Genomic DNA, 21,214 nt, shown 5'->3' on the forward strand with positions numbered 1-21,214 from the left:
TGGGCTGGATGTCACTAAACGATTGGCTAGAGGACAATCACCAAGGCCTAAAGAACAGGTAGCTGTGGTTACAAGCAGGCAACCGGACGGCTGGGGGAAGCTGAGCCGAGGTGACACGGGGGATACCTGGTCTTTTCCCCTGGCTTCTGGGAACGTGGTTGGAGAGGGCAGTGGGCTGGTGACAGGAGAGGGAAACAGGCTTAGGCCAAAGCTTTCTAAGTACCCAGGAGCAGGCTCGGTGAGACGCCAATGGCTCACACTTTGGCATTTTCTCACTTCTTGGACCCCGTTCCTGGCCAGTTCGCATCTTTCACCTGCTCCTTGCGCTCCTTTTGCGTCTTGTGCTTGGCTGCCCTTGGTTTGCATCTCAGTTGTTTTCTGGGGTGACGCTTCTCCACTGGGCTCTGACAACACCTGGAGTCCTAGGTGTAGTCTTAGCGGTTGGACTGCTCCAGCTTGGGACGCTTCTTCAACTGCAATTACTACTGCAAAAGAAGTTGCATTTTATAACGTCTGCAGGTATAACAGTACATAGTGAAGACTTCCATACTTGGGGACCAGTGTTGATCTGGGGGGCCTGTGATGTCTACAGTTGCAGAAATTTCACACTGACAGCTTTTCTTTTCCATGATTCTACCTGCCCTCTCCTTTTTCTGACTCCTGTGCCCAGTACTTGGTTTTAGAGTGGGTCTTCCTACTCGAAGAGTCCTGAGCTCAGTGCTGTCGGAGCATCAGTGAGGCCTGGTGACACCTGCCGTCAGCGCCTGGTGGCCTGAGGGCTGGGCGGCAGGTAAGAGCACAGTGGGACCTCCTTGTAGAGCGTCAGGAAACAGACCAAACATTGATCCAAAATTCAATTTAGTATTCTATTACTATTATGTATTATCTAGAAGAGAACAGTAGGTCCTGAAGTTTAAAAACATTCAAGGGGAAAAAACAAATGAAGAAACATTAACGTCTAAGGGACTGTCCTGCAGTCGCGAGACTGTTGTCAGCAGGGGGACCTCAGGAGTGCGGACGGCACCCCTGCAGCCGGCCGTCCTGGTGCTTCCGTGCACGTTTTCCAGCTGAACTCGAGCCTACCTGTCAGCCCCACAGCAGGCAGCACTCCGTAGGGCTCTGGGCAGGAGTGGACTGACCCTCCCGCTGGCAGGACCACACTGTGGTGACTCCTGCCACTTTGCTGTCTGCAGATGAACATGACAATTCTGAACTTCTCCAACACTAGTGACGAGGCGAGCTGGGCAAGCTGCCTAACCAACCCCCCTGAGCTCGTTTCCACTCCCACAAAATGGGAGTAACTACAGAGGGCAAGTATGAGGATTAACTCACGAGCTGTATGGTCCTGGGCAAATGACTTCACCTCTCCGTTGCTTCAGTTTTCTCGTCTATAAAATTGCGTTTTGGTGCTGACCTAAAAGGGCTGTTCTGAAGATTGAGCAGATAAATGAACACATGTCAACTGCTTACGATGGAAAGTCTAAGATGGTAGGCTAAAAAATGTGGCTGGAAGTTATTACTGCCACCCTTGGAGGTTGTGAATGAGCATTACATGAGATGGTGTGTGTGTGCAAGGGACAGATGGACATGAGCGTTATCCCAGACTGGACAGGTCCCAGTACTGAGGAAACGGCTTCATCCGGTGGTAACCAGCGGGGCCCAGGATGCTGAAGATATGGTTTTAAAAAGATCTCTTTGGAAACAGGATGGAGAAGACACTGGAAGAGAAATGGAGGCTAGGAAAGAGGAAAAAAATAGCAAGCTCACCACTCTGTAGTTAGGAAAAGTTTTTTCCATTTAATACTAGACTTTCAAGGATTGAGATGCAAGCTTTTTATGCAATTACATCCAATGTTAAAATTGGTAATACATAATTTACAAAGATTAACATCAAAACAATCATCTATTTAGATATGCTTTTGTAAAAAGGAAATATATTAGCAGCATTTATATTTTCCGCAATCACACAGCCTACAGACATGCAGACTAACTGTAACTATTTGCAGTGATGTAGTGCTTTGCCCCGCATTTCAAACACCAAAACCCACCTGGCAGCTAGGGGGTTCTTTTTATTTCGTTATTATAAAATAACCGAAAAATAAAAAAGGCATTAATTTCTACACCAGTAAGAAAAAACAAGTTTTTGCACTTACCTAACATTTGATTGTCTAAAAAACATTTCAGTTTTTAGTCTTTCAACAAAAGAAAGATAAAATGACAGAGCGTAGTGTCTTTTGCTTCTGTTTTCGCATTTTACAAAGTTTTTTTCTTTTTTCTTTTTTTGTCTTTTTTAAAACTTTAGTGTTTAACACTATTAAAGGAAATATTGAATTTTAAACTCTTTCTTGTCACTTTCCTGCTTTTGACTAAAAGGAGACCCCCAAAGTGCCCCTATCCCCACCTCCCTCCCACCTGGCTCCCTGAAATGAAAACCAAAAGAAACCACTCAAATGGGCTTGGACATGCGCTTTCCCAGCTCCACACGTGAGCGTCTGATACCCAGGCCTCTCAGTAACGTACAGTGCTTCTCTACAGTAAGAAAATACTCCAAACTATTTTCTTAATTCTCTTTTTTCTTTAATAAAATATTTATTCTGCTTTTTCTCTGCTCAAGGGGACCTCTGGCATCCCCGGTCTTTTTTTTTTTTTTTTTTTTCCCTCAAGATTGACACAGAAAGGAGAAAAAGAAAAAGATTCAATGGAATGGAAGGTGGTCAATGTTTCTACCTAAACAAGTCAGAGCGTCGTCATCATAAGGGAAAATGTACAATCAGACAGCATTGGTCCGGTATTAGAAAAAAGTAATGGGGACCTGTTTACTACTGTATTGCTTACTAATCACGCAGCAGATATATATATATACATATATATATGTACATACATATATATATATACACACACAACTTGGCACATTTAAAAACCATCTTTTCTCTTATAAGAACATCTAAAACATATATGCATATGTATGTCTGAGAGGACAACAAAGCAAAGCTTTTTAAATTTTATTTTTAAAGAGACAGTATTGTCTGGTAAGTTCTGGTCAAGAGAATGGGAAGGAAGGAAACACCCTGATCTCCCTCCTGATGAAGAAGACAACAGGAGGGTGAAGAGATGGAACTGGGGCGAGGGGAACACTGTCTCTTTAAGAGATGGACACTGAAAACTGTACAATTAAAATAAGGGTAGTGTTTTCAACTGATAATCTACACTCACAACAAATACTCTGATAGGTGAATACTGTTCAACAGTTCATGTAGTGACTTTTGTTTGGCGGGGGTTAGAGTTCATTTTTATGTAGCTTTTAAAACGAGTTTCTCTTGGAATGAATCTCCCATTCGCACAGCACAGCAGACACACAAACTACAGCGCGTAAACCGCACATGTGCTGGCGGGGGCCTGGCCTTCACGCTAGAAAGAACACGTTGGGCAGGTTCTGAAGTTCACACTAAGACAGTCCAGGAAGCACGGGCCCTGCTGACTGGGGGGCCCCTGCCCCCCCCCCCAACTGGGGCAGAGGCGGGGCAGGCAGCATATCCAAGTGCTTGAGGTGGCCACTCCTGTTTGACTTTGAGCTGGCTGAGCAAGGACAGAGGGACTTCCTGGTCGGGGATCTGGGCAGAGGCCCAGCTACTGTGTGTGTCCTCGGTGTGCGGGAGCTCTTGGAGCCCACCGAGAACAGATGCGGGAGGGGCGGGCGGCCTGGGTCTATCCCTGTGGACTGAGTTACACCTGGGTATAGGAAGCAGTGCCTCTGGGATCAGGGGTGGCAGGGAGGGGCGGGTGCTGGGGGAGCCAAAAGGTTTTGGTCCCCTAACGTGCTCTCCCTCGTCCCTGCATTGTTAACCCTCAGGGTAAAGAGCTGGAGAGGAAAACAAGTTCAGCCATCCGGGTTAGACAGACCCTCCTCTTCCTCTCCACTAGCTCCGAGGTTTACTAAGTACCGAATGTCCACGCCATGGCCCCACGCCCCTGCTGGCCGGACCTGCCCACCCCTGTCTGCACGCAGAGAACAGGAGGCAGGACTACCAGCTGCTCTGGATCCCAGAGGCTGGAGGTGCTCGCCCCTCGCGGCTCACTTCCGGAAGCTGCTTTCCGGGATAAACAGAGTACGCCTTCGCAGTTTCCTGCCGGATCCCTCCTCCAGCAAGTAGGTCACGTCGATTGCTGAAAACAGAACCAAGGGGGCTCATCAAACAGCAGCCGCCCACTCCCTGTTCCAGATGTGAGTGAGCTCTGAGGAGATCCCCGGACTTCAATGGCTCCTTTACGGGCCTCAAAGCCCAGCTCTCACACGCTGTCCTCCAGGGAAGGGATCCTCTCGCGTCCCCAGTTTCATGCCCGTGAAAGAATTCTATCTTTCTTAGGAGACTTTCTATTCTGGGTAAGGAGTCAGAAGTGGTTCTTTTTCATTCCCTCTCCCCTAACTTCCCATTTCTCTCAAACCCTAGATGTTAGCCTGACTCTTACCATTTTTTCCAGGGATTTTGTCAAGGAGACCAAGCAAGATCTGGTTGAGTCGTTCCCGCTGGTTCTGCCGCCGTTCCTCGGGGGTACAGGCTGCCTGGGGTTCTTGACTACTCTCGTCCGGCTTTTTCTCGGCCTCGCGGCCGTCGGCACCGGCCCCCTCCTGCTCGGGCTCCTCCAGGCTGGGCATCTCCGCGGCGGCCTGCTCCTGGCTGGCCAGGACCTCTTCGATCAAGGGCAGGGCGTCATCCTCCTGGCCCAGGTCCTTTAGGGGTGGCTTTGAGCGCTCGGACTTCCAGGATGATCTGCCAGAAGGATACGCGATTTCAGAGTAAGGCCGAGCAGGGCACTTGGGCACGGAAGGGGTGAAGGGGGGAGACCTCAGATGGCTTGAGACCCGGGGTTCGGCTGCTAGACCCTGGCTCAAAGGTAAGAAACTTGGCTCTGGCCTTCACTTCATTATCTTTTGAGCAAATCACTGCCTTTCTCTGAAATTTAATTTCTATTTGTAAAATTCCATTTTTCTCCTTTCTTTCAGGAATCCAACAAGTCGACAAAACTTAACAGAGTGGGTGAAACTGCTCAGCTAGTTCTGACGGCTTCACGAGTACAGAGAAACATGGCACAGCCTGAGGATACCTATGGGCCAACCACAGTAAGAACGTAAATGGAGTTTTTACTTTTCCTGCATCTCTCGTCACGCCTGTTATCCAGTTTTCCCGCATGTAAGCTACCAATGGAGGTACAGCAGTTAGGCTGCCATTCAACAGGAAAAGAAACTGAAGAAAAGCCTTCAGTGTTTTCTCCAAAAATACCCCTTTTATGTACAAAACAAACACAAATAGAAACGATGAGCCCAAAGTGCTCAGCTGAAACTGTGCATTTCTAGCTACGTTTGCTCCTTGACAAAGGGCCCAGGAGCTGACACACCTTGGGGTAAAGGGGAAAGCTTGCAGAAATCTAAGAGAGAGACTTTTCTGGGTCTGCCAAGCACTCTGTCCCAAACCCTTTTCTCTTCTATCTCTAATCCTTGCTAACCTCCCTCCCTGCCCTTTCTGTTGGCCACAGTGGGCTACTCTGCCAGGGACCCCCAATCCTAGGGGTTGGGCCCAGCGGGTCGGTGGTGGTCTGGCTCCATTCAAGGCTCCTCACATCCCCATGGGACTCACCGCCCTCCGTTCCTCTTGTAGTTGTCTGGGACATAGTGAGGCTGCGGAGAAGAAAAGGAAGCGGTAAGTGTATTGTAGGAGCTGATAAAGCTGGAGCAGAGGACCTGGGCCACCCCAGGCTAAAGGAGGTTGGGTGGTCAAGGAGGAGGAAAACAGGGCTGAAGCCCTTACAAGTGGGTGACTGTAAAGTCAGGAGTTTAGCACTTCTAGTAATCTGCAGGCCGCGGCGCTTCTTTGAATGTGTAAGCCTGAAGTGACAGTGACACTGGCTCACAACTCTTCTTGCCCCACCCCAAAGCTGAAGGACTCATAATTGGGGTCTCAAAGCTAATCAGGGAGCAGCTGACTGAGCAAGAAGACCGGAGAAGTCTAGTTGAGAGGCAGGACTGGATGGTGGGCAGAAAGAATCTAGTTTAGAAAAATCCAAAAATAATCGGAAAACTAGGGACACAAAGGTTTGGTTTCTGGTCGGACTATTTCTAAGCCTTCCAGGATGACAGCTACGACACGCCCACTAAAAGAAGCCTCAAGGATGCAGAAGCCAGTCCTGGCTTCCATTACAGCAAACAGATGGGCAGTGAAAAGCTTTATGGAAAGGCACAAAACAACAGGAGTACGTTCACAACAATTTGAGAAAAAGTACACATAGGAAAAAGGCTGATAGTGAAATGTTAACAGAGGTGACTTCCTGGGTAGTGGGGTAATACAGCCGTGTGCCGCTTAAGGGTGCGAAATGTGTCATTGGGCGCTTTGGTCACCGTGCGAACATCAGAGGCCCTCACACACACCCACGTGGCGTAACCTGCTCCACACCCAGGCCAGCCTGCGGTGTGGCCTATTGCTCCCGGGCTACAAGCCTGTACAGCAGGTCACTGTACTAACACTGTAGGCAATTGGAACACAATGGTGAGTAGTTGTGTATCTAAGCCATTGCCGTACGTAGTAAAACTACGTTATAAAAGAGAACAACGGCACACCTGGACAGGGCACTCCCCACAGATGGAACCTGCAGGACCGGAAGCTGCTCTGGGGGTCAGTGAGGGCGTGGGGAGTGGGTGTGACGGCCTAGGCCTACTGTAACTACTGCAGACTGTACACACACAGCACACAAGCTACACTACATTTACAAAACAACACGCGATGTGTGAGGCTGCTGCTGGCGTGACACAGCACGTGGTTTCTGTAAACTTGCTTTTATGTAAGTAGAAAGAGTACAGTCTAAAATGATTAAAAAGTACAGTGTAGTAAACACATAAACCAGTAACACTCGTTCATTACCAAGTATTACGTGCTGTACATGACTGTGTGTGCTGTACTTTACACAACGGGCAGAGCGTAGGTCTGTCTGCACAGCGTCACCAGGCACGCGTCAGGACAGGTACGCGGTCACTGGGCGACAGGAAGCTTCCAGCTCTAGTACAGTCTTATGGGAACACTGTCGTTATGTGCTGCATGACTGTATACAAGCTTTCTTAATGCTTCTGTGCTCTTCAAATGTTATATAATGATGTCTTACATTTTAAATCCAGAGACAAAAAGAAAAAGCAGTGAACTATTTTACCAAAGGTTTCTCAAGGTTCTTGCTAGCATTTGCTTTTTAAAATTATGGGTGTGAAAATCAAAACCAAACACTGTAATATGGGGCTCCAGGGCAAAGATTATAGAGAGGTGAGAGAAAAAAGAGGCAAGTGCAGTTGGGAAATCCAAGATTTCCTGAGACACAGCCACGCCAGGCCACGCAGATATATGTGTGGATGCTATGCCAACACCCCCAGCAGAGACGGACGTTTGCACAGTTTGGGACGGAAGCAGGAGGAGGGAGCAGGGAGCCACCTGCGGGGTCCTGCTCTCCCTCTGAGCAGGACCTACACCGTCCTGGTCCTGCCGCGCGGTCAGCACGAAGGACATACCGAGAAATCTCTCCTGGGCGCCAGCCTCTTGGGGAAATGATCGAAGGCGTAGGGCTTGGTGCACACGGGGTAGCGGCTCCGATGCATCTTGTAGAACAGGTGGGCCGACTTGTCGAGCCGGTAATCGCAGATGTACACGTCCTGCTCCTTCACTCCCTTGGGTCTCCCTACGGGTCCAAACACTGTTAAATCACCGTGTATTTCCCTGAGCTGCACAGAGGCCAGCACACCCCACTGGGAGAGCAGCGAGACCCTGGAGCCGTTACTAAGCATGGAGGCTGCAGAGGAAGGAGGGTTCTCAGACACAAGTGTCGAGAAAGGACAAGAGCAACTTGGAGTCGAAGCGCAGACCCCAGGATGGGAAGAAGCCAGAAACGTAGGTTATGTGAGCACGGCGGAGTTTGAAGGAAAACCAGAGCAGATTCTGGGCAAGTTATAGGAAAGGAGGGCAGGGTGGACGCATGGCTCAGCTGATTAGAGCACGAGCTCTCAACAACAAGGCTGCTGGTTCAATCCCCGCATGGGATCGTGGGCTGTGCGCCCTGCAGCTAAGATTGAAAACCGTAACTGGACTTGGAGCTGAGCTGCACCCTCCACAACTAGATGGAAGGACAATGACTTGACTTGGAGCTGATGGGCCCTGGAGAAACGCAGTTCCCCAACATTCCCTAACGAAAAGAAAAAAGGCAGCATAACTAAGGAAAGCACATGTGGAAATGCACGCTCTCTAACTGGGGGAACGGAGCTCCAAGCAGTCAGGGTCCGAATAGCCTACACTCTCCCCTGGACTCCACTGTGACACCGGGAAAGCTGGCACTGACCTCTGCGACAGCTACACTCACTGAGCCCTCTCCCTGTGAGCCATCAACCGGGCTAAGCGCCGTCACAGATCTCATTTCAGCTTTATAACACGCTCTCAAGTATCTTAACTTCATTTTTGCATATTGTTTGCTAATGCTTTAACAAACCTCAAAACCTGCCCCCCCAAAATAAATAAATACAAATAAAAATAGAAAACCCTATAAAAAATTCTTAAATAGATACCAATCCCTACGTTCAATAGGTTAAGGAACCTGCCTACCCAGGGCACAGAGGTGGAACTGGGGGATGAATTGAGATGGGCTGAGTCCGCAGCCCCAACTCTTAACCACGAAAACTAACGCACACAGTTGATGATGGCCCTAAGGATTCTGGGATGGCTGGAGCATTATCTTCCCACAAATACTAATAAGAACCAAGGACAAACACAGGACAGCACTCAGAAGCTCCAGCTGGCCCCGGACAATCCGGTACCAGACGGTAAGCGTGGAGAGGGCGCAGTGACCAGGGGACGGGCGCAGGTCCCTTACCTTTACAGTATGTGTACAGGTCCAGGACACAGCACGTCCCCACCACAGCCTCCAGGGGTATGATCTCATACAGCGGCACCCGAAACAGTTCATTGTGATAGAACCGACGGGACGGAGAGTGGTGGGTTTCGTGGGGACGGAAATAGTGGTGGCCAAAGGCAAACCGCTCCTCTCTAAAAAAAGCAAAAGAGAAGGGAGAGGTTTCGTTGATTAGCGAGACCCTAGTGAACACTCAGCTCTGTGCAGGGAGGGGCCCAGCTGGAAGGAAGGGCTAGACCTCAACACATACTTTTCATTCTTCCAAAGCTTCTCGATGCGGAAGATGTCCAGTTTCTCTCTGTTAATGTGAGACAGCAGTCGGTAGGACTGACGGACCGGATGGCCATCAGGGGTGCGCCGACTATCCCTCATCAGGTACACGCAGTCACCTAGGAGGGCACAGAACACAGGACGAGGTTCAAACGATTCCTGTGTCACTGTTAGGCATCCATTGTCTGGCGCAAGGTCAATGGACAAGGGACTGAAAATGCACCACCATCAGGACAGAGTGACAAGCATCTGTCTAATGGTGGCGATCACACCTCCGGACTATGAGAAGGACACGTGGAAGGTCTTCCACCTCCTGGGTCCTGAGTGTCCTGCCCAGCCTTACAATTAGTCTATGACCCCCCGGTCTCTCCCAGCTTTATTTGGTGGAGAGGAATGTGGGGAACCTCAGGACTGAAGGACAGAACACCCTTTATTCCATCGCTACTACGGGTCCCGTGGAGACGGAACTGCGATGCCGACAGCAGGTCCTCCTTCTATCAGAAAGGTCAGCTCTGACAAGCGGGCGAGCGCCTGTGAACGCACCTTGACGAAGCAGCAGGTCATCTCGGAGCAAACAGATGAAGTAGACACAGCCAGGTTGGGCGTAGTGGGGTCGAGGGGTCATGGGTACCTCCTGGCAAGAGCAGAAGAAAAGCCAATGGGTAAGGGCTGGGACTGTCACCCCCGCCTGCTGACCTTTACTCCAGAGGAGAAGGATCAGCACCTAGAATTCCCAGCCAACTAACGCACTGTTCGGTCGTCCCGTACACCACAGGTACAAAAACGGACGAAAGCAAGTGGAGATGCTCAACTTGGAAAAGTGAGGTACAGGACGAAACTGACAGGCGGAGTCTCCCAAACTACATGCTACGAAGCATTAACTGTGCGGTTGCTCTGTGCCTTCTAGAGGGCATTTCAAAAGGGGTCTCTGTCACAACGATGGTGGGGGCGTGGGGGGATTCCTAGCATATAAAGAGCCAGGGCCCCGAAGAAAACAAACATTCCACAAAGAGCTGGCCATGCAGTGACAGCAGCAGCCCGTTAAACACCTTTACAGAGGTGACTTGCCCAAAGCCACTCGGAGAAACAGAGCAGAGCCAGCACAAAACCCGCTTCATACCGTGGCCAGTTACCCAGCCCGCCAGCCGGCTGTCCGGGAAGTGGGCCTCGGAATAGCCTCTGCTGGCTAGGAGTCGAGTGCTCTTCCACTTAAATGCCGCCTAATGTTAAGTGTATTCAGAGCACTCAAGTTCTGGGCTTTACAAGCTACTTCTTTTATGAGTCGTTGCTAGTGTTTATAAAAACCACAGTTTTATATAGTACCATTCCTTCCACTGAGTTCTAAGTATGTTCTTTTCCTTTCGCTCACTGAGAAAAGGAAGGGCAGAATTATCATCCTCGATGGAAAGTACAAGAAACCGGCCCAGAGAGGGGAGTGATTTGTCAGAGGAAACTCGGTGCCCCAGGACAGGTAAGTCCTCGCCATTCAGAGCAGGGCGCTGTCAGAGGCTGCTCACCCTGTCCACGGGCCTCGGGTCGCACTGCTCACACAGGTAATGCTCCACGTCTGCGTGCACCCCCATACAGTCACAGTGCTGCCAGACCTGCAGGAAAGGTGCAGGGGTGGGGCTTAGACTCACCATAGAAGTGCTGGGGGCTGAGAATAAAGAGTTCACAACAGGAGATGGTGAAATCAAACAGGAGCAAATGAAGGGTAAGTGTGTGAGTGAAAAATGAGGGATAAATGATAAAGTGGGAAAGAAGAACAAGGACTTGTCTGAACACAAGTGTGCAGACTGGTTCACACTGTACAGATCTGGGCAAACAGGACGGAGACAGAGAACGGGGGAATGATTCAATAGCACCGCAGTATTGCTCACTAAACAATACACCGCAGTGATGGCCATTGCGAAAGGCTTCGCACTTACGAAGTGTTCACTTCCCCTCATCTAATTATTTCCTGCCAGCATCCCTGTGTGTTGCTCATGGCTCCACTGGCCACGTATGGTGACAAGTTCAGAAACAGCACACGGGGATGGATGCCAGGGCTCAGCCCAGGCCTGGAGTCCTTTGTCAGGAGCTTTCAGTGCACGTGCAGTGGAACTCGCACTTTCTCAAGGAAAAGCACCACCCTAAATGCCAGCATCCTGGGCCGGGTTCCGTGAGACGTGTACAGTGTAAAGCGGGCAGAAAGAATGGGAGGTAGGAAAAGGAGGGACGGAAAGAACAAAAGAGAAGAAAATAAAAAGGGGGACAGATGATAGGGTTAACCACCAGTGAGGTGACCCCTCACATAAACCAGGCAAAGTCCACGCTGACAAAGGCCGCCAAGCCCACCCTGGGCCAGCCGTGTCTCTGAGCCCGGGCGCTATGCTCATCAGGACCGGTTTCGGCTTCCCGTCCTGACCCTCACCATGCACTTGTCACACTGGATCATGAGGCCTTCGTCCTTGTAGAGGCCGCAGATGCAGCGGATGACGTCGTCGTCCTTCTCGTGCCCGTTCTCCTTCTCAGACACCGAGGTCTCGCTGCTGTCGGCCTCACTCGCTGTCTCTCCCACAATCTCATCGATCTGGGCTGAGGCCTCATGTCGGGCGTTGTAATAGGCCTTTCGCAGGCGGCAAACGTCTCTCCCAGTTGGGGACTTCCGCCCGTAGTACTTCTGCAGAAAGCAGTACAGAGAACCTAACCTGTTTGCTCTTCTCACTGTGGCTTAAAGCATACCTACACGGTAACGGCATTTTCTTCATCCTCCCGTTTTGGTGAAAAGCTTTTCAGTACCATCAAATCCAGTGAGTGCCAGGTAGTTGGAAACAGCCGAAAGTGAACTAAAACGCACAGACGTCAGGACCTGCCTGCACGGTCCCTTTCCTATGTGCTCTCCTGCTGGCAGGCGGCGCCTTCCGCAGGCCCTCTGCGCACTCGGTAAATACACAGATATCGTGGGGGAGAAGCGCTCTGTCACCCTTGTCCTGACACATCAGGGACAGAGCCACGGGTTTTAAAGACATGTGGAAACTGGGTTTCAGGAGAAAGCGGGTTATACTAAGGACGGCTCGAATCCTTCTCCCGCACGTGTTTTCTTCTTTCACTCTGTCTTCAGCCTCAGTTCTCCCTGCATCTAGTTCCCTCTCATGCCCTTCAAACCCCTCTCCCAGGTGCTTCAAAGTCGCTAATATTCCCTCTCTTTTATGCACCATCCACTAGTCCGTCCTCTCCTTCTCTCATGAGTTTCACTTACTCTACAACCTATTCGCCTAGCACCCCTCAATTCCATTCTTAAGACAGATTTACAACTTCCTGCCTGTACCTATGTCTGTGCGTTTCACATGTATTTATTATCTTGAGCAATGTACCCCTTACCCTAAGGGTACTCAAAAACAACTGCTGCCTTTCTTAACCAGAAATACGAAGGTTGACAGAATAGAGTGAAAATCCTGAACATCCTGGGACAGCTCCCTTCCGATCCCACTCCCTCACCCGAGTCTGAAGGCCGTGAGAAGCACCTACCTCTGCGTTTCGGAAGACCTTGAGCATGTCAGCATCGAAAGCCTCCACTGTCTTATAATAGCCGACGAGGATCTGCTTCTCAATGGTCGAAAGATCCAAGGGATCAGAGATCTTCTCATAGTAATCAGCATTCCTGGAACATAAAGCCAGGTGTCAGTCTGCTACCCCCAGGCCTTTTCTAAAATTCCAAGGATTACCACACGTGCGGACTTACTTTTTCTTTGGGGGGAGGTTCAAAAGTGGTGCTGCCAGTGCCTGTCGGGAAGAATCTGCAAAAGAATGCCAGGCTTAGTGGAAGGGCTACAAGGTACCAGGCAGGCAAGTATTAACTCTGAAACCGAAAAAGGAGAACCCCCCAAATGAAGTTAGAAAAAAAATCTAAGTTTTCTTTGGCGGCCTGACTATAAAAAATGCAAGGCCTTTTCAGAAATGTGGGTAAAGACAGGGACCGGAAGATACTTTCAGGATTGGTGAAATGGAAGAGACACAGTATATATACTTGATATGTAACACGTTAGCTGGGTAATGAGAAGAACTTTCTGTGAAGAAAGAATGAGACATGGGAGCTTACGAAAGTAGCTAGGCTACTTCAGGCAGACTCCAGCTCCACTAATCTCACTTCAGCAAAGACCATCTCACCCAAAAACTGTTTTCTAGTTCTCATTATTTCTCTGTTGGTTTGGATTCAATTAAATTCCAGATAATGAATAGTATGTACTGTAAATATTTTCTAGAACAGTTTATTTTGTATCAAAACAGCACTCATGCTGTGGGGCTACTTCACCTGCTACCTTACATCCCTTCTAGTAACTTCCTAGAGAGAGAAAGCCTTTGGTTCCATGCCCAAGAACGCAGGAACAGGCACACAGACCGATTGCTGCCTCACATTTGTCAGAGGGGGTGGCTGAGGACGCAGCGTGATCTTCTGGGAAGGTAAAGGGTACACGTAGGTGCCACAGAACTTGACGTTTCAGGACAGCCTGGTTCCCCTTTACCTCTCTATTACCTTAGGTTAACAAAACGGCAGAAAGCCACTAAACTATGAAGATAAATAGCAGACAGAGAAAGAAAAGAGAAAAAAAATTCCTCAGAATTTAGGGAAAGGAAGAAAGACCAGCCAAAGCTGATGACACAAAGCAGCATTTGTTAAAAATCTCTCACTGTAAACATCTCCAAATTTTCTGGTCATAGAAAGTCATGTACATTACCAAACTTCCCACACCAAATTAAAAACTCTCTCCTCTAACCTTACCCCCAACACATCCAAAACATGTGCCTTGAAAAAGGAAAGGAGTAGGGTAAAGGTGTTTGCATGAAAATGCTTTGTAAGTAATTTTCTTGCAGCTTTACGTCCTTTTCCTTAATGCAGAGCTCAGGGCTTTGTGAACCCTCCGAAATATATGCAAAATTATGTATATACACTTTTCTAGGGAAAGGGTCCACAGCTTTCATTATATTAGATTCTCAAAAATATCTGTCAAACAAAAAGGGTTAAGAACCACTCGTAATGTCACATGTTCGTATTTCTTTCTTAAATTGCTATTTCACTTCCTCATTCAGGAAAATTACACCCAAGACAGAGACCTGCTTCTTTCTATCCCATAGCTAAGAAATGTGATTTCTAAATACAGCTCTTGGGCCGGCGCGGTGGCCCAGGTGGTTGGAGCACCGTGCTCCTAACGCTGAGGTCACTGGTTCGATTCCCACATGGGCCAGTGAGCTGCGCCCTCTACAGCAAAGATTGTGAACAACAGCTCTCCCTGGAGCTGGGCTGCCGTGAGCAGCAGGAGGTTGGCGTGAACTGCTGTAAGCAACTGTGTGCTGCCACGAGCAGTGGCCAGCATGAGTGGCCAGCAGTCGGCAAGAGCTGCTGTGAGCGGGCATCTGATGACCGGTGACTGACTGCCTCAGCCGGGAGGAGCACAAGGCTCATAATACCAGCATGGGCCAGGGAGCTGTGTCCTACACAACTAGACTGAAAAACAACCGCTTGAACTAGAGTGTGTGTGTGGGGGGGGTGGAGCAGAAAAAGTGGGGAAAAAAAATACAACACTTAACTACGGTACAATTAATACAAAAAGTCGACATATAAGATGTAGGGACTTGAAACAATCCCCAAAGACTACATCCAGTCAGTCCTGTAACTCTCCACAGTCCTGACCCTAAAGCGACCCTAAAGCGTCCCTTGTTCTGGTCTTGGATGTCGCAGGTGAGGGTAACAACTGTGTGGGACGGGGACGTGGCCACCTTACCTTTATAGGAGATGATCCCATCACAGATCTCTTTGAAGACCTGGGCGAGGCGGGCTGCTCGGGCCACTTCAATGTTCTCCTCTGCAGCTGCCAACCGTCTTGTGCGAACAGACCGGGCTGTCTGCAGGGCGGAGAACTGGGTCATGAAGACGTCTGCAAGGAGGAAGCGGAAATCAGCTTCAGGAAAACGGAACTCTATGTGGCTTCTCTTCCCCACGGGCTCCTGCCATGTGCTCTATTTTCCTCGACACTGGTGTCACCTCCCCCTGCAGATGGCATAGTTATGTACCCCGTCTGCAAGTTCCTGTCCAGGCAGGAAAGCGGACAGAGGATCCACTACCGCTGTCACGTCCAGGGACTTGCAGGCTGGCAATGCTGTTTGGGGACGGGTGGGAGGGGGTTTCCTCCTGTTCCCTAGAGTAGAAACAAGGCAGCCGGAGACCTGGGAGGGACAGGTTACTGCTGACTGATGCTTGTATGTTTGGATCTTAACTGTTTTGGTCCCGACTAAAAGGAATCTTTGAATAGATTGTTTGAAAGTAGCTGAAATCACCACTTTTGAGATAATCTTAGGAATTAACCGTTTCCTAGGGCCGTTTCCCAGGCCTCACTCACCAGACTTGATGTTCCCATCATCTCGGCAGATGCCGTTCCAGCGGGTATACAAAGATGCCGAGTGAATGTTATCACTGGTGTGCTTTACTTCCTCCTGTTTCTGCCGAATCTTCTCCCAGTTTCGGACCAAGAACACATGATGCTTTAATACAAAGTTCCTGCCAAGAAAGAGGAAAGGTGTTCCTTTATTCATGAATTCAATCCGCATTTACTCCATGTCTGTTCTACGTAAGCCACTATTAAGATGTTATCAATGAATACTCAGTGAATTCAGCCTTTATAAAAGGAATTACATACAGGGCAACGTTACTCAGTTTTGCATCTTGATTCTTTCTTCCCCCCCACAAAACAGAAAACATTTCCCTATATTATTTATAGATGGCAATTGAAGCGGCCTGACTTGAAGGCAGAGCTTTGTGGAGGGTTTGTACAAATCCTAGAGGAAGCTGCTGAGATGCAGTACGTACAGGCTGAGGCTCAGCTATGACAAGGAGCCTGGCCGGGCAGGCAGAAGCAAAGGCACTGGAGATAGGCGCGTACTGGGCAAACCACGGGGCAAACCCCGTTAGGGGCGGGGCCTCCACACCTCTGAACTTAAAGGAGCTGTGCGTATTGTGATCGAACCCACACAAGCTTGATGATTCTATACTTTTTAACCCTAGCACACATATAAACAGACGTGACCTTGAATAAATCTCAAACTATGGGCCTCAGTAGGTGGAGATTAGACTAATGTTATAGCGCCTGACTCTGGCTCACATTGAAATCACCTGCGGAGCTTTATAAAACACTGATACCTGAGTTCCACCTTTGAGAATTCTGGTTTCAGGGCTCTGGGGTGTGGCCTGGGCATCAGGAGTTTGCAGGCACCAAGGCTAAAATGCAGCTAAAGTCGAGAACCACTGGCTTAGATTATTTCTGTTTTACTCAAGTTTAAACTTTCCATCCCTCAAAGAGAAATAGGATAAAAGGGGCTAAAATGATAGTCAAATCACACATAAGGACGAACTTTTGAAGACCCTGGATTCTTAACCTGTTCTGGCCATGGATTCCCCGGCAGCCTGGGGAAGCCCGTGTAACCTTTCTCTGCTCAATGTTTTAGAAGTACTTTTAAAATAATATAAAATTTTAAGTAATTTTAACACATAGGATTAAAAGGCAACTAAACATACTGAAATACTGTTTTCGGAATATTAAAAAACCTGAAAATGTGATATAGACATAAACATTAATTTTGCATACATGGCCGATCTAGTTGTGGCTTTAACAACCCTAGTACTTCTGAGGTGGAGATGAATGTAAGTGATATTCTGAGATACTTGTAACACCTATAACATGACATGAAAACCTGAACGTGGTGACGAAGTCATGGAAACTGCAAATGCGACGCACGCACGTGCACACACGTGTATTTTTTTTTGCCTACAGGTTGCAGTCGAAGGAAATGCTAAATTTCAGTTAGAAATTCGGGAAAATAAAGACATAATTTTTCCCCACTCTGAGTTCACCAATCCCCTGAATCCTTGTTTAAAGACCTGCTCAACTATACAGATGTTTAATAATTTTTAAACTGACGAGCAAATCACGTTAATTTAAATTCAGTAAAGAAACCTCCTTTTTACCTCTCCCGATTGGACATCGGCTTCATTTGTAACTGGGGGGTCAATCTTGTTGGGGTGTTGATGTTCTCACTGGGTTCCTCAGAGAGGTGGCCTCTCTGAAAAACAGACGGATCAGATTGCAGGAAAAGAAAAGAACGATCAGAGATAAACTCGAAGAGTATTAAAACGACTGTAAAGACGCCACCCGTGGTAGTCCCCTAATTTCAGCAACCGCTTTAAGTGGCTATTTGAGGAAAGGGCTGGGAGATGGTTATTCACCCTTTTTTTCAGCTTGTGCTTCGACTTCCTCTTCTCCTTGGACCGACCGGACTTCCTGTGTGTGGCCACAGTCTGGCTGCTTTTGCCGCTGGGGAGTCCATTCATGCGCTGGCTCTTGCCTCCAATGATCCCTCGGCATTTCTCAAAGCCACACTTACATAGTTGCTTTGAAGGAAAGAGAATAATGCTTGTAGCCTGCCATCTCATTCACAAGTTCAAACAGGATGCCTGAGCATCTGGACACCCAAAACTAAGTCTAAATCAAGGCATTTTCACATAGAGGAAAAACCTGACGGAGAGTAAAATAAATACAAATGGGTTTCCACTGTAATAGAAAGATTACATTTGGGAAAACTTCACCAGAATAGTTAAGAACTGACTGCAGACCAAAAATGATCGGGCAGTCTGTTCCTACAATGCTACCAGGGACCTCTGTGTCCTAGCTCAGTGGAGTGAAGAGAACAACTTTTCTCCAATGAATGGCTACAGATGAGCAATGTTTCCTGAAGGCCTGTATTCTGCAGGGCACTGTGACAAAGCCAACCTCCCCTCTTGTATTTATTCTTCTTACCTGTTTTTCAACGTTAAAGGAATGAAAGTTGTAATCGTAAGTGAGCTCGGTACCAGCTGGCACGTCTTTCAGGGCATACAGTCCGATCCGGTATACGCCATTAACAGACCTGGAGAGAAAGGCAGAGTAGAGGCAGAGGCTTACTGCCACGCCTGGAAACTACCGCCAACGGTGCACGGATTCCCAATTTGCCTTTGTTTCTGTCTCCAGTCACTCGAGTTTGCTGGCCAATCTTTCCCCACTCAGTCTGTCTCCTGTTCTATCCCGCCTACAGGATACTGTCAGACCAACAGTCCTAAATCAGTTTCCTGGAAAACATGCTCTATGTTGTTGATTAGAATAGGTCTAACTTTTCCTGCTTGGTATTCAAAGTTCCTCTAAAACATGGTTTTAGTTTAGTTATTAACAAGTAAGTTAAATGGTTTCCTATCGCATACCTAAGAAAAGCTTCTAGTTCCTACTGATCTCCACCTTTCTCACCTGTACGTGAGTGTCTCTTTTGTTCTATTTTACATTAAGTTATTAATGATCTATCGTGCCCAGTTCTAGATGCTTTCTATAATTATAGCTAACATTTATAGAGTGCTTATTATATTAGTTATAGCATTCTGTTGTACTAATTTATTTAATCCACCCAACAACTGCATTAAAAAAGGTACCATTATTAGGTAGTATTATAACCCCATTTCCTGAGGTACAGAGAGGGTAAGTACTTGCCTCCAGCCAATGGCTGCAGGAATTGTTTCAAGTCAAGGCAGTCTGGCTTCACAGGCCTCCCCACTACACCATACTGCTAATAGGTTGTCATTCGGCCTCAGAACAACCCTATGAGGCAGGTGTTATGATTCCTATTTTATATATGAGGTTACATGTGGCTTAGAGATTCTGTTCACGGTCACACAGCAATTGCATTCAAAACCAGGGGGTTAAAACCTAGGCTGTTTGACCCCCAAACTTCTCTTCTCTTCCTTTCTGCTTCTGTCCAGGTTTAGCTTGGATACTCCCTTATCAAATGTGAATTTCTCTAATCTTCAGTTTTTGGTATTCTTTATTCTAAATTCACAAAGCATTTTTAGTCTACACCAGCGAATGGAAAAATGTGACAAACTCCCCCAATGTCTTTGTACATTTTTACTGGCATACAGCCACACCCCAAAGTTTTGTATCATAGCATTTTAAAATTTGATTATATACTGTATTAAAAATGTTTTTTGAGGGGTATAACTTATATGGAGTTGAATACACAAAGCTTAAATATATAGCTTGCTCAATTTTATATATCTCTCTCTATATATATACCTCTGTAACCCCCCAGAAAGCTCCTCTCCCAAACAGAACCCTCCCCACAAAGGACTGCACTATTCTGATTTCTATCACCACAGATTAGTTTTGACTGTTTTGAACTTCAAATAAATGGAACCTCAACCACTGTTTCTTCAAATATTCTGTTTCTTTCTCTCTGTGTTCTCCTTCTGGAACACTAATGATGTATATGTTGGTCTGCCTGATGGTTGTCACAGAGGTTCCTTAGGGTCTGTTCTCTTCAATCTTTTTCCTTTCCGATCCTCAGACTTGATAATTTCCATTGTCCTATCTATCATCTAGTTCACTGATTCTTTCAGTCTTTGTTTAATATATCTGCCTTTAAGTCTCTATTAGGGACAAGTTCTGTTGAGTTATTTTTTTCTTTGAATGAGCCATTCTTTGCTATTTCTTTGTATTCCTTATGATTTTAAGTTGAACACTGGACATTGGAATTTAATAATGTGATAACTCTGGAAATCAGATTCTCTCCCTTCCCCAAGGTTGGCTTTTCTTTTTCTTTCTTTTTTTTTTTTTTTTTGGCGTGTGGTTGTTGTAAGCTATCTCTGTACCAAGGATCAGCCGGAGGTGTAACCTCAATTGTCTTCTTATGTCTATTCTGAGCCTTTTCTTGGATATGCACAGTCACATTAAATTTTCCCCCATATATGCAGTTGCTTTTGAATGACCTAATCTTTAATGCCTGGCTCACGAAAGGGGAAAAGTGAAAAATGAAGGGGGGAAAAAGAGGGCACTGGCCATTTAAATCCTCCCGGAAGTTACTTCGGCTGGAGGGAGAGGTGCTTGCAACAACAATGGGACATGCAGCAACGGCTGCCTGCCTCTTTTGCACCTCTGTGGACAGAAGTAGCAGCCGACAATCAGAACAGATCCCAGTATTTGGAGGACAGGGTCCTTTTTACCCACCCTGGTTTCCGCAAACTGTGCACAAGCTGTTCCAGGAACACTTGTACGGCTGCCTGCCATGTGGCTGGTGATGGAAGATGGGTAGCTGCTACTGTTCTAAGAGCTCAAACTGACTGAAACAAACTGCAAGTTACCATCGAAGCCTTCCCCTGGCAGTTGTGAGCCTTCAACAGATTCTAGAATTGCAAAATCATTCTGCCAGACTGATGGTGCCTGTGCAATTGTCTAAGGAGAGGTAGATTTCTGGTGCTTCCTACTCCTCCATCTTCCCAGAATTCTCTCCTATCCTATTCTCTTTTTTGAATTGTTTTTCAGATGTATTTTTTTTCTTCTCAATTGTATTCTAATCTATTGCCCTTGTTTTTATTTCTCATTGTGACAAATCCAGTGGGCACGTAATGTGCTGAAAGAACTGACAGGAGAAGAACCATGTAACACTGTGCCTGGGACATAATAAGCAGTCAGTAACTAGTAGGTATTATCATTGTTTTCTATACACATACACGTAATTATAATTTCCTGGGAGTGAGCAGTTAGGCTGAAGTGAAGAAGTATCAGAAGCTTGCTCTCAGCCTGGAGGGCCTAGTAAATGGGAAACTGCCTGCGCTGCTGTGTGGCAGCTGAGTGACACTGGAAAGATCAATCTCTGGATGCCCTCAATGCCTCTGCTCTGTTGGATTCTTGGCTTCACCTCCCCTGCTTCCTTACCATTTCTGCATCTCACAGTTCGGGTCACAGCTGTGGTTGATGAAGCGAGCCTCATTTCCCATGCGGTAACTGTCAATCACCATCCCGCTGTCCAGGTTCAGACAATAGTGGTCACTGTGATTGTGATACTGCTCAATCATCCTGTTCCTGAGGAGAGACATGACGGAAAGCCACTTACTGGTGAAGCTGAAAGTCATTTCAAATGTTCCCTTTTCCATTCCAATCTGGTACCTTTGTCATCTTACTGG

General features: G+C 47.5%; 1 protein-coding gene across 5 annotated transcripts in view; it reads right to left on the minus strand.

The window, feature by feature from the left end:
- Window positions 1–2,576: 2,576 nt before the first annotated feature.
- ASH1L (ASH1 like histone lysine methyltransferase) overlaps window positions 2,577–21,214 on the minus strand; it is a 115,562-nt gene continuing 96,924 nt past the window's right edge. For all 5 annotated transcript variants that reach the window (XM_033092167.1, XM_033092163.1, XM_033092166.1 and 2 more), the window contains 17 exons: window positions 20,967–21,113; window positions 18,030–18,138; window positions 17,459–17,623; window positions 17,201–17,295; window positions 15,579–15,736; window positions 14,964–15,116; window positions 12,926–12,980; window positions 12,712–12,844; window positions 11,615–11,863; window positions 10,719–10,805; window positions 9,745–9,835; window positions 9,182–9,320; window positions 8,893–9,065; window positions 7,544–7,710; window positions 5,634–5,674; window positions 4,468–4,769; window positions 2,577–4,164 (listed from right to left, as the gene is read on the minus strand). In XM_033092167.1, the coding sequence (XP_032948058.1) occupies window positions 4,073–4,164; window positions 4,468–4,769; window positions 5,634–5,674; window positions 7,544–7,710; window positions 8,893–9,065; window positions 9,182–9,320; window positions 9,745–9,835; window positions 10,719–10,805; window positions 11,615–11,863; window positions 12,712–12,844; window positions 12,926–12,980; window positions 14,964–15,116; window positions 15,579–15,736; window positions 17,201–17,295; window positions 17,459–17,623; window positions 18,030–18,138; window positions 20,967–21,113 (2,356 nt within the window). In that variant the 3' untranslated portion in view covers window positions 2,577–4,072. The remainder of the gene's footprint in view (window positions 4,165–4,467; window positions 4,770–5,633; window positions 5,675–7,543; window positions 7,711–8,892; window positions 9,066–9,181; window positions 9,321–9,744; window positions 9,836–10,718; window positions 10,806–11,614; window positions 11,864–12,711; window positions 12,845–12,925; window positions 12,981–14,963; window positions 15,117–15,578; window positions 15,737–17,200; window positions 17,296–17,458; window positions 17,624–18,029; window positions 18,139–20,966; window positions 21,114–21,214) is intronic.

This window comes from Rhinolophus ferrumequinum, chromosome 22 (assembly GCF_004115265.2).
Source record: "Rhinolophus ferrumequinum isolate MPI-CBG mRhiFer1 chromosome 22, mRhiFer1_v1.p, whole genome shotgun sequence".
Lineage (NCBI taxonomy): Eukaryota > Metazoa > Chordata > Mammalia > Chiroptera > Rhinolophidae > Rhinolophus > Rhinolophus ferrumequinum.